The sequence below is a fragment of the Empidonax traillii genome, unplaced genomic scaffold, assembly GCF_003031625.1.
Source record: "Empidonax traillii isolate 1590-97213 ecotype Southwest subspecies unplaced genomic scaffold, ASM303162v1 scaffold542:size423868, whole genome shotgun sequence".
Lineage (NCBI taxonomy): Eukaryota > Metazoa > Chordata > Aves > Passeriformes > Tyrannidae > Empidonax > Empidonax traillii.
The window spans coordinates 358,664-371,475 of record NW_020955735.1 but is presented as its reverse complement, the minus strand read 5'-3'; the positions used below and the strand labels follow the sequence as shown (position 1 = coordinate 371,475).

General features: G+C 42.9%; 1 protein-coding gene across 1 annotated transcript; it reads right to left on the bottom strand.

The window, feature by feature from the left end:
• Positions 1-9,678: 9,678 nt before the first annotated feature.
• Positions 9,679-12,747, bottom strand: CCN2 (cellular communication network factor 2). Its single transcript, XM_027897452.1, has 5 exons — positions 12,467-12,747; positions 12,140-12,362; positions 11,758-12,009; positions 11,324-11,535; positions 9,679-11,004 (listed from the first exon to the last, which is right to left on the bottom strand). The coding sequence occupies exons 1-5, from the start codon at positions 12,524-12,526 to the stop codon at positions 10,708-10,710; spliced, it is 1,044 nt and encodes a 347-aa protein (XP_027753253.1). The 5' UTR covers positions 12,527-12,747; the 3' UTR covers positions 9,679-10,707.
• Positions 12,748-12,812: the final 65 nt, after the last annotated feature.

Here is a 12,812-nt window from a genome sequence, read left to right as displayed (position 1 = left end):
CAGCCAGTTTCTCCAAGAGAATGCTGTGGAAAATGGTGTCAAAAGTTTTACTAAAGTTTAGATAGACTACATCCACAGGCTTTCCCTCCTCCAGGAACCTCCCTGGACAGGTTCCCTTGTCATAAAAGACCAAATTGGTCAAGCAGGATCTGCCTTTCATAAACCCGTGCTAACTGGGCCCAATCCTCTGGTTGTTCTGCATGTGCCATCATCACTCAAGATGATCTGCTCCATGAGCTTCCCTGGCACCAGGATCAGGCTGACAGGCATGTAGATCCCTGGATCCTCCTTCCAGCCCTTCTTGTAGATGTGTGTCACATTTGCTAACTTCTAATCTAGTTGGTAGGAGTCTCTGTGTTTATGGTATCCTGGCAAAACTGCACTTCAGCACCAGCCTCTCTATGTGGCTTGACAGAGAGTTTAAGTCTCTTCAAATCCCTGTGCTGGATGCCTTAACTTTGCCATCCTGTATCTGTGCCAGAGATCAGAATTTCTGTGTGGCAAAAAGTGTGCTTCTCAAGGATAATGAATTCATTTTTAAATCTTGCACCTCCTGGCTGCAGAAGATGGCACAACCCACTGTAAAAAATTAATAATGCTCTTTGTTACAGTGCTGTTACTAGGTCTAAAATTGCACTTAGCCTTTTTACACCAGAGAAAGGAATGATGTACACTTGCTTCTCCTGTTAAAAATAAATTGCTTATGGAAATGCAAAGTTTGATAATCAAGTATGGATACATTTTACTTTGAAAAAATAGTGAACAAAGCTGCATTTACGAGTGATATCTGGCCCTCTTCTGGCCTGATCCGGGATAACTGCTTAACAATCTGTTTTGTTCAGTGTACATTTTCTAATGAAATATGTCCCCAGGACAGTAGAAATCCAGGCAAACCACATGAAAAATAATGGGCTTTCCTAGGCTGTTTATGAAGTACTTCCCATTCTTGTAATTAGGTAAACCAGTACAGCTTTTAGAATAGGGAAACCTGAATTAATGAGGTGCAGTGAATCAAAATGCTGCAAAGGAACGTTATGCTATGACTTTATATCTCTGAGGAATTTTTTTCTTATAAATTGGTGTATATCCTGTGTATCAAACATGCCAGTAGAACTAATTACACTACAGATGTTACCACTTCCCTGTGCAAGTGATCTAAACTCACATAAAATGCACATTGATGACTTCCACTGCTGGCTCCAACAGAGCAGAAATGCAGTGTGACTCTGTATCAATCACTTAATCACTGGGGAAAATAATTGTTCTTGGGATGTCTTGCAGAAATGGATGTCATCTTGGAGCTTACTTAATATAAACTCAATTGTCCATAGCTTTCTGCAAGAAAAAAAAAAAAGAAGACCAAAACCAATAAAAGCATGAACCCAGAGTCCCTGCCCCCATATGCTGCAAGATCAGAACATATTGTGGCCAAAATAGCCTGATAGAAACGGGAGAGGTAGGTTGGCGTTACGACAATGAATGCTTACAACTTCAGAGGAAAGTCAGCTAATAGGTTGGGTGGTAAAGACTGTTTTCATTAAGTCAACAAAATTGGCTGCAGACCATAAGTACCAGAGAACAGGACTGATGCTGTTCACATCAAGTAGAGAGAGAGGAGTTCAAACCTGGGAAGATCAGAAAACACCTTGAGGCAGAAGGCACCAAATTTTAGACTTGCTCTGGATCTATGCCTTTGTCAGGAGTTAGAATGCCTTGCAGACTCCATAGCTTTGTCATTTGAAGGCATAGAGAGCTGTAGCTCTGGAAGAACAGCTGGTGACATCTGTTCAGATTCACTACTTGGTTTCATGTAGCTTCTTGACCCCGTAGTTCCTTGAATACAGAAAGTGTGGAGATTCCTGCAACATCCACAATGAATCCTTCGCAATGACGATTTGCCAAAGAATCATCCATGCCAGAATAAAGCTTTTGGAAGATGAACATTTTTTTAATCAAAAACATGATAGTGAACCCGAAGTACTACAAGCAAAAGTCATGTGGAGCTTAATATTAGAGTCCACAAAAATTACAGAGCTGTAGATATTACAGCAAGAGTGCAAATGTTCTGTTACTGAAAGGACTTAAAAAAATGGGCAGTGCTTTGGGAGTTGGGGGGAATAGATCTGTCAGTTGGGAAAATCACATGGCTTCTTAAAAGAGAAAAACCCAATAATCAAAAGGCTGTTTTGGCCCAAAGGACTTGGATAAACATGTAAAAAAGAAATAATTCCCACTGTTAGAAAAATTTTGAGGACCTGGTAAATGGCAAACAGTTTCCCAAAGTCCCATCTTTAAAAACAGAGCATGCATTGATTTTAGCTCTCTCATTGGAAGATGGTTTTCTCAGGCATGTAATATATAGCAGATACTGATGGTATAAGAGGTGACACTTTATGTAGATAATGGTTTTGTTAGGGTGTGAGTACAATAAGAATTTCAAAGTCATCCTGAAAATAGTTAGAACATCAGTGTTAAGGCTGCATCACAATGCAAAATACTTATGTAGGGAATATGGTGCTCAGGAGAGAAGTTAACCTAAGCATGTTTTTAACCTGCTTGGCTGAGCCACTACCCTTAACATCAAAAAAGGGAACAGAAGAATTTCTGTGTAACTATGTAAGGAGATGTTTGATAACCTGGTTTCTCAAACCAGCAATATGAGAGCAATACTTGTGCACAGGTAGTTACAGGATGTAACTCTTGGTAGAGATTTAAAGTCTGAAGAAATTGGTCAGTTAAGACGAGGCTGATGATGAGCACAAAGTTGGGCTATCTACAAGACAGCTTTCTTTCCAAGAAGGGGGGTTGACACTAGGAGAGTGAAGAAATTTTTCTGACCCCTGCCTGACCGAGTGGTACTGGTATCTCAAGGCCTCAGAGTCCTGTGCCAGGTCTGAGACTTACTGAGCATTTCCAGACAGATTAGTTAAGGAAGCACTGCCAAAGGTCTGAAGTTCTGTGAAGACCCCTTGTTAAAAGTTGTTCACCTGGGAAAGGTGATCTGATGAAATGTATCTCTAAAAAGCCTCTGTTCTTTGCTCATGCAGATGAGGTACAAAGTGCTGTTAAGGAGCAGAGTAAGGAAAACAAATCTCAGGTGAATCTCTGAGTGACTAAGAATGGCCAGTCCGTCATTGCTACTATTGAATAAAGTTGTTATTCAAATGAGTTGTAGAAAACATCTTTATTTATGAAAGAAATGTATGTACCTAACAAACATACAGCATATCTTACCACTTTTTTGAGTATAAGTAGTGTAGCTGTCCGTGTACCACACTCTGCTCCACAGTTTGGCTGGGGGGTCAGCTGCAGCAGAAAATAGGCAAGAACAAGGTACAGCAGCCCTCTGGCTCATTTGTATGTCCAAATCCACTACACAGTAAGTGAGTCTCAAGTAAGGAGATGGATGAGAATATTTTTACAGTAGGTTTGGGTTAGATCCAGAGCATCAAACTCAAAGACCTATTTAGCAGATCAAACCTACAAAGAATGGATGTGACTCATTGTCTATGCATGTTGAAGAAGTCAGGAAGGACATTGTCCCTTTCAACAATTTAACTTTAAAGCTTATTGTAACATAATAAAAAAAGAAAAAAAAAAGAGGCACAAGTGTGTAAGATAATGTCATGGACTTCTGACAGATCCCAATGCCTACGTGAGAATCTGTACCCAGAGGAGGAGAAGCAAGTTCTGCTCATCCTAAAACTTGAACCTTGGAGCACTGATTAGTTTTTAAGAAACATGCAAGATAAAAAGGAAGACAATTAAAATACATTTTTCTTTATTATTGTCTTTAATAGAGGCTGAATGTGGCACTCAGTGCCATAGTCCAGTAACTGTGGTGGTAGTAGATCAAGGGTTGGATTTGATGATCTCAGAGGTCCTTTCCAACCCATCTGATTCTATGATTCTATAATAAATAAAGCCTCCTTATGGATTATTTTACCATAACAATTGGTAACAATTATTGTGATGTATTGTGTCATATTATAATGATCTATTCCTCCAGGACGGGTGCTATTGGGAAGTAGGGGCTGCCCAAGGAAGCGTATTGCAATGGCTCCTGTTCTGCTGCCAGTTCAAAGTATGGCAACAGCTCAAAGCAGAAGAGAAAGGAGATCAGTGAGGCCTCATTCTATGTCTTCCAAGCTGGTTCCAGAGGAATTTTAACCACATGCTTGGGTTTTATTTTCTGCATCTTTAGTACAAGGTAACAATGATGCACAAAAAGTATTTCATATATCTAAGTAATCCATGGTGCTCAAGCAGAGCTGTGTAGTTTAATATAGTTTGAGAAAATAACAAAGATTCCCGATATTCCAGACCCTTAACTCACACGAATTGTTTCAAGTGAGAAATTAAATACCTACCACAAAAAAGAGCATAATGAGCTTCTTTAGGTTCATCCTACAGAGGCAAAGTTTGTACCTGGAGGAAAAGGCGGCTGCAGCTGCCGCCGCTGCGGAGCAGCCGCACGGTGTCAGTGTGATGCAGAGAAAGAGCCCGGTCCCGTTCCTGCGGTCCGGCTTCAAGTCTGGCAGAGACTCCATAGGGTCTCTGTAGTACCCAGCATAGTCTGTATTTGCTGTTTCAGGAGCTGGTAGTCTGATGCTGGTTCAGGTGGTGAATTAAGTTCTAGCTAGGTTAAATATGAGAATATATTGCTGTATTTCCTACACCATCTATTAACAGTATCATTTAACAGAAATTGTACACTCTAAAATTGCTTCATCAGTAAAGTACTTTTTATCTAAATGAAATCATGAAATAAAATGACAGACCAACTTTTGCCTCCTCCTTGTTTTGGAAAAGCAGACAGACAAAACACAGATATCAGTGTATAATTCTTTATTTTCTGTATAAAAGACGAGATGTTTCTTTGCAATTCTACTAGCCCAAAAATTGTCCTGGTATGGATATACAGAGCAAAAAAATATTAAAAGACTGGTTTAATGAAGTCTAATAAATAATCTTAGAGAGATCTTAGGCCTTGAAATGCTGATTCCCAGGTGTTACAGTGTAAAGTTTGAATAATATTTCAGATTGATTTTGAATCCTTGCCCATCACTTTCATTTACCAGATACACCAGTTTATCACTTCTCTAGTAGGTTGCACTTGGTTGTACCTTTAGCTGTTTACAGAATACTTTCTTGTGCAATTTGTGCTCCTGCCTGTGCTTACTGCCCAGTAAATGTTACAGGAGCCAGCCTGTGTCCTCTCAGGAGCCCTCCCAGGCATACAGCCCCATGCAGTTCCCCTAAAATTGTACAGCCTCAGATTTAGGGTCACAGATGGTTTAAACCAGTCTGGCTGCAGTTATGTCAATTAACTAGGCTGACCTAAGCCCTGAAAACAGGCTGAAAAGCTGTTTCTTAGTATTTAGCTCAGGAGCAGGAAAACATATTTCGTAGCTGCTGAAAGCTGTTAAATACCTGCTTTTAATAGGACTAATTTAAACCAGCAAACATTTATTTGGATTGTGCATTTCTTTCAGTGGCTCAATTAATGGGGCTGAATAATGAATGGAAGCACCACTGGACTGTGTTAACATTGCAGTACTATGTTAGCAGCCTTTTGGTCCTGCTCAGGAGGCTGTAAAATGCTTTGTTCCTCACAACATAAACACTATTATACTACTATCAGACCTGAATTTACTTACCATTAAGCAAATGCAAATAGTCCTGCATTTGGCACTGCCCCAGTAATAGACAGGAGCTCAGGAATGCCACCACAAATACACAGCCAGATGTTTTAGGGGGAGGACATTTCAGAATCAACTCAGATTCACTACTCTGGGGATGTGGGCTTGGACCAGTGCAGAGAAGGGCTGAAAACACCAGGGCTAGCACTAGTGACTGCAAGCAGCTGTTCTCTGATGAGGGAGCAACACTGGATCATGCAGTGGAGATGGGACCTTAGTCATGCTTCCAAACCCTGTTCAAACGCTAAATGTGTTGAAGGGTTTAGTACAGTTTGGGAACAGGTTCCTTGAAGAAATTCCTGGTATTTCCTGGTTCTAGGCAGGCTGAAAAACACTGTGAGAATGTAGTGGCTTTTGGTATGTCCATTTATGGACATGAATCAAAGGAACTGCAGTGAGGAAAAAAAGTGGAAAATGAGAGGAAAAATAAGTTAACTGAACTACTTCCTCTCTCGAATTCTTCTTGGGTTTTGGGCAAAGCCTTACACTGGTATTTCATCCCAACTTCTCCTTGCTAACTACTTCCATATGTAGGCATAATATCACATCAGTTAAAGCTGCATTTAAGCACTGTTTTCAAAGAAAGGTTTTTGGTGATAGGATGTGAAGTCAGAATGGTTGAATTATTATGTATTTAGATAAGAATATTACTGTTCCTTCTTACATTTAATGTCCTTTTCAGTGTAATGGTATGAGGGTTTTCTTCAAGTGCAATGTCTGAAAAAGCTGTGCTACATGAAAAAAATACAAATTATCTAGTTAAGAGTATGCTATTTCTAGCTGTGTCCAAAAGCCAGTTTTCTCAGCTGAGTCCCCGTCTTTGTGAGACAAACAACTGGATACTGTTCAAAGACTTATTTGTTCCTGTGTGGTTACGGATCATTAAAAGTGGTTCATTCTTGAAGAGTTTCTTAACTAGTGTCTTTTGGACGTTTCTTAGCTCTGAGGAATCTGACAAATTTCCATCTGGAGAGTAGAGCCTATTTCATATGAAAGGGCTATAATCCGTGTCTGTTGTTCACATCTGTATTGTGTTAGAAAGCTAAACAGCAAATCCATGCAAAAGTGTTATGGTACAAAAATCTGAAATCTGATGGCTTAGAGTTATTTCAAAGTATTCGATACTCTGGTCTCCGGCCACCTTGAATTCCTGTTTAATGTTTAATTGAGTATCTTTTATTAAATGAGTATTGACTTTATGGCGGTCCTTTACCAACTATATTATTAATATAGCTGGAGATCCGTTTTAAGGAACTAGTAATTTGAATGAATATACTTTCATATAGGAATAAAATATTTTAAAAGCACAGTAGCAAACCTGCACAGTAGGATTTTCTGAGGATGAAAACAACCAAAAGCAAATTTCCAAACCAGTGTATTTTGGAAGGAATGTGAACCAGTGTTCTCCCACATACAAGTGACTTAGGACTTCTGAGCTCAAGTTTTTATTCTTCCATCTATGCATCTTAGGCACAAAGAATGAAATCAGGAAACTTCTTTACGGTTGAAAGGCCCACATTGTAACCATCATTTAAGATGCCATAAATTCCACACAAGGGCTCCTTTTTCCTGGGATACCTTTGAAAGAAAGTCTTACAAACAGTATGATGCCTACCTACACCTCTAGGAGATCTTAAAACAAAATATTTAAATTTCTTTACCTTCAGAGATAAAACCATCAGAGGTCTAACACTCATGTAATGATGTAAAATGTATGTTTCTGTCAGAAGACTAACAAGTTCCTGGAAAAAAATGAAGTGCAATTCCTTATAAAGCAGTGATATCTGAGATTTATGATGCCTGATACGCTCAGGGCAGAGCAACTATTTGCCAAACAGATTTGTATATGCAGCATACTTCCTTATTTTAATTCACAGTGGCAACAGCAAACCACAATTAAAATATTCTGACAGGCTTCTTCTGTCTTCCACTGACCTATAAAACAGTGTAATAATTTGTCAGATAGCAGGTAAGGCAGTTTAATTATTGCATTACCAGGGAGAGGATACATACTAGTCCTGAGCTGTTTTGGGGGAGCCCCTTTGTGGGTGTCTAACTACAGACAACCCTTCCTACACTAGAGCCCTGCTGCTGCGTGCTGGTCCTCCAGCCTCATATGCCAGGAACAGCTGGCAGAGAGTGCCAGGGGAGGCCACAGGTTATGTGGCTTAGGTGTTGGATATACAGCCCACACTGCAAAAAGGACTGCAAGGAGAACCTGAGGGAATCTCATGAACGGGTTGTGAGGCTCATGAGGCTGATATTACAAGGAAAGGCCATTCATTATAATATCTGATACCAATCTGTAAAAGACTGCAGGGCAGAGTTGTTCATCAGCAGGCTTAAGCAGTGTCATAAACACCCGAACTCTTACTGCCAGGCACATTGTGATTCTTTTTGTTCTTGTAATCCTGAGAGGTTCTACAGTGATTGCTATGAATGAAGTCCACGTACATCCTATCCTTGCTGGAACTAGAAATGACATTTTTCTTGTTATTTGGGGGTGGAGCCACAGTAGCGGTCAAGCAACCAGTCCTTGGTGCTGTATGACTGTTTGAAGTGTTTCCAGGGTGAACTGAATGGCTGCATCATATTCATAACCTGAAAAAAAAAAAAAACCAACATAAAAAATGCTGGAGAGTCTCAGCGATTTAAAAAAACAGAGGCTACCCAAAACTATTTCATACGGGACAGTGAAAAGCCACTTCCTCATGCCAGGAGAATTCCTTGTATTTTTCAGAGGAAGGGAAAATGCTTCTATGACCTTGAGCAAAGCCTGGTGAGGCCATTGGCAAGACTCCCATTGACTTGCCATTAGTTTAGGGCTCTCTTGTCCATCATTAGTCAAAGCTGGTGTTACACTGATTTGCTGCTAATGCTAGCTGAAATCAATGGGATTGGAAGGTGCTCAGGAAGGATGGACATTTTTGTAAGCTAACACTCTTTCAGCACCAGGAAATTCCAGATTGAACTTGTTTGCCTGAAAAGGATTCTTGTTGGAGAGCATGTGTTTTTTTCTGAAAAAAGAACTAATGCTTCTAGTGCAAAGGTTAATTTTGAATTCAAAGAATCTCCTTATCTTAAGAAAGGGACAAAAAAGTCTGTTATTAATGTAGGACTTAACACAGGACTGAAGCTTTTTTTTAGCTTTAGGGGGATGCTTATCTAAGAAGAATGTTTGGACCATTATCAAAATGTGTAGCTCTTACAATGCTCCTCATCTGTGAGCTTGGAAGAGTTTGAATCAATGGACACTTTACACAGAACTGTCGTGTAAAACTATTTGCCCCAGTCATCAAGTAGGAAGATAATCCAGGTAGTTGCCATTTGAGTTCAGTGCTCTGTCTACCATACCATACCTAGGTGTTAATTTAAGTAAAACTACATCTAAATTAGCCCTACTCTGCATGAAGGTTAAATTGGAACGTTTTCAGAGACCCCTTCAAACCTGTATTATTCTGTGATTTTTATGTACAACTCATTAGCTCTTCCCTGTATTGTACCAAATTTCAGACTTCTGGATTTGACTCTAGAGTCAAGAGCCACTTCAGTTCTTTCAATAACTAAAAATACTTTCCTTACCTTACTTGAAAACAAATCTTAACCAGTGGAACACTTCAGTGAAATCAAGCACGTGCCATGGTGTATTACAGCAGCCACTGTGACCATGGTGACAAGCTGGCTCCCTTTAAAGCATCGTGATGCATGAAACACCTGCTGTACTTTCTAATGCCATACTGGGCTTGGCAAGCAAGCCTGTCCCCCGCCTCCATTCAGAAGAGTAACAAACTACAGTTGGTTCACTAGTAACAGAAAAAGTAATTGTAAATCATTAGCTTATTCCTAAGTGTATGTGCTTCTGGACAAAGAACCCACCACACACTACTTGATTTTCATCTAGTGCAAAGCCAAGCCCTTTTAGGAATATGTAAAGGAATAGTGAAGACTAAAGGCAAATGAAATACCAAGCCATTTATATATTTATATAAAAAATATAAATACTTTATTTTCAACTAAAAAGGTGCAAACATGTAACTTTTGGTCACACTTCTCAACAAATAAACTGTCCAAAAAAAGCCATAGTCAAAGAAAGAAACAAATGCTCAAGTGGAAAGACTGATAAGCTACAGAAGAGCCATTTTTCTTAAAGCCACTTGTCCTACAAAGTGTGAGTAAACATATTTTGCCGGATGAATGCTTTGTAACACTACAGGCATCTCAACTTCATCTTGACCTCAGCTCACCATTTGGCCCTATCTGAGCAATTTCCACTGGAGTATCTATTTCAAGCTTTGAATGCATTGTCAAACAAGCTTTAAATCTTACCTATCTTGTTCCAAAAAAGAAGGCTATCATTGAACTTTCAAAGCATTAAACAAAAGCACAAAACTTTAAATTAATTTAGATAACTGTACAAAGATATATACAAACAGTATTTACAATATTAATAAAAAGTAGCTTGTTACAGGTAAATTAACTGCCACAAGCTGTCCAGTCTAATAGACATGATTCTGATTCTTGTTGACCAAGCCATCCGAATCAGAGTGTCAGAGCTGAAACATTACTGTCCTGACTAACAGAACACCTTCTACTTATCACTTTGCTAGGTGTTTGCATTCCAGCTGTTGCTGTCACTAAACCAGTGCCAGCAAACATGCCAACCGTCTGCTTCTCAATTGCACTACTAGATGAAGCACGCTGTACCACATTAAGGGAACATTTGCTTGAATCTGCTTTTCCTGCCTATTTCCCTTAACCTTGTCCCACCACCTCAGGAACAACGTGTTCTGAAGCTGTGTCTTGCTGTGGTCCCACTGTCCATTTTACCTTCTTCTTCAAACCCCCATTTGGGGTCAGTAGAAAAATTGTCTTAAGTCACATGGAGCAGTTTGTTGAAATTGAAAAAAAACCCTCATTTAAATACCTTGTGCTATTGAATCATGTTTTACAAAATGAGATGCAAATCAGTTCAAGTTGAGAATCTAGTCAGCGTCTCCTTCTGGCTTTATGCCATGTCTCCATACATCTTTCTGTAGTACAGAGACTCAAAGATGTCATTGTCTCCAGGGCAGTTGTAGTGGCACGCGCAGGTCTTGATGAACATCATTTTCCTTTTCATGATCTCCCCATCAGGGCACTTGAACTCCACAGGGAGGGTGGCTGTTCTGTGGGGTGTGCAGCAGCGCCCGTCAGTGCAGACACCACAGAACTTGGCTCTGTAGGTCTTCACGCTGGTGCAGCCAGACAGCTCGAACTTCACAGGCTTGGAGATTTTGGGGGTGCGAATGCACTTTTTGCCTTTCTGTTAGGATGTAAGTGAATACAAGATGTTTAGAAGGTAGGATCTCACACAGCACTTAAACTTGCAAGTTAAGGGTGAGCAGACATGCTAATCCTTACTATATTATCATTAGGCAAGACTGTCGTACACTGTGCCATAATACAGCATGAGAGAAAATTAAGATATTTAACTGTAAACTTTCACCACTAGGGTAAAACTCAAGTTTCAAGGTAAACCACTTGAAACCGACTGCTTGTCGGAACTACACTTTTGGTCACTGGCCTTTCTCTAGTGGATGGAAGCATCCTAGAAGATCATACATAAAGCTAGTCATATTTACCTTGATGTTCTCCTCCAGGTCTGCTTCACAAGGTCTGACCATGCAGAGTCTACTCTGTTTCTCCAGTCTGCAGAAGGCATTATCATTGGTGACCCTGGTAGAGATGCCCATGCCACAGGTCTTGGAGCAAGCACTCCATTCTGTGGTCTGCACCAGGCAGTTGGCACGCATCATTGTTGGATCTGGACCATAAGTGTCTTCCAGTCTGTAAGCTATAGGAGACAGAAAACCAATATGAGACCACTACCTCACTTCATGCCCAGCTAAAGGTTCCTTTTTTTTCCTGAGATATTCAGGCAACCACACTTATCCATGGGGTGACTCCATTTACTGCATAATCCAGCTGCTGGGGTGCCCTGTGTCAGCCCATCCCACAGCCTTCAACCTCCATGCCCCTTTCCCCGGCTGCCATCCACAGAGAGATCCCCACTCACCAGCAAGAGCAGGTCCCACGGCAGTCTGCTCTTTGGTCTCATCGCAGACCCACTCCTCGCAGCACTTTCCAGGGAGCTTCACCTGGCGCGGGTAGGGGCAGTCGGGGCTGGGCAGGCGGACGCTCATGCCGCAGAGGGGCACGCAGCCCACCGCCCCGTCCAGGCAGGTGCACTGGTACTTGCAGCTGCTCTGGAAGGACTCTCCGCTCCGGTACACCATGCCGCTGAAGACGCACGGGGCACCGTCCCGAGCTGCGAGGGGCAGGAGGTCGAAGGTGAGACGGGCGAGCGGTTCAGGGATTCCCCTCTTCCCTCGCCCCCCTTGCCTGGCGGGACCCTGTCCCCGTTCCCGTGCCCGGCGGCAGCCCCGGCCCCCACTCACCGGTGCAGACGCCGATCCTGCGGTTGGCGGGGGACCCGAAGTCGCAGAAGAGCCCCTTGTGGTGGTCGCAGGGGTCGCGCTCGGTGCAGAGCTCGCCCAGCTGCTTGGCGCAGACGCGGCAGCAGCCGCAGCCGTCGAGCACCAGGGAGACGCCGGCGGGGCAGGTGGGACTGGGCCCCGCGCCGCACTGGCACTGCCCGCTGCACTCCTGGCCGTGCGCCTCCTGCGAGTGCCGGGGGAGAGAGAGAAAGAGGGGGGCGGTCAGGGCTGTCGCCGGGACCGCCGGGACGGGGCAGGGGCGGCGGCGCCGCGGGCAGCAGCACTTACCGGGCTGAGGAGGACGAGGAGTAGGGCTGCGGCGAAGGGGGCGAAGGTGGCGGGGACCATCCTGAAGCGGTCGGCGGCTTGTGGGCGGCGCGGCGGCGGCGTCGGGCGGGCAGCGGCGTCGGGCTGCCCGGCAGAGGTGAGCCGAGGTGAGCCGGGAACTTCCTTCGGGTTGGTTCTCCTCGGCGGCGCGGACGGGGCTGCGGCGGGCGCTGTGCCGGTGAGTGGCTGCTCAGTGCTGCGGGGCTCCGCTCTCCTCCGCTGCGCTCCGCTCCGTCTGAGTGTGGCGAGAGAGTGGCTGTGTGACTGCCGAGTGCCGGGACGGGCGCCCCTTTATAGGCGGCGGCGG

What these genes read in the sequence shown, in the direction of transcription:
- CCN2 (XM_027897452.1), bottom strand. Translation starts at nt 12,526, where the DNA reads ATGGTCCCCGCCACCTTCGCCCCCTTCGCCGCAGCCCTACTCCTCGTC. An exon ending in TCCTCGTCCTCCTCAGCCCG is followed by an intron (nt 12,363 to 12,466) that starts GTAAGTGCTGCT and finishes CGGCACTCGCAG; the next exon opens with GAGGCGCACGGCCAGGAGTG. An exon ending in ACCTGGAGGAGAACATCAAG is followed by an intron (nt 11,005 to 11,323) that starts GTAAATATGACT and finishes ACATCCTAACAG; the next exon opens with AAAGGCAAAAAGTGCATTCG.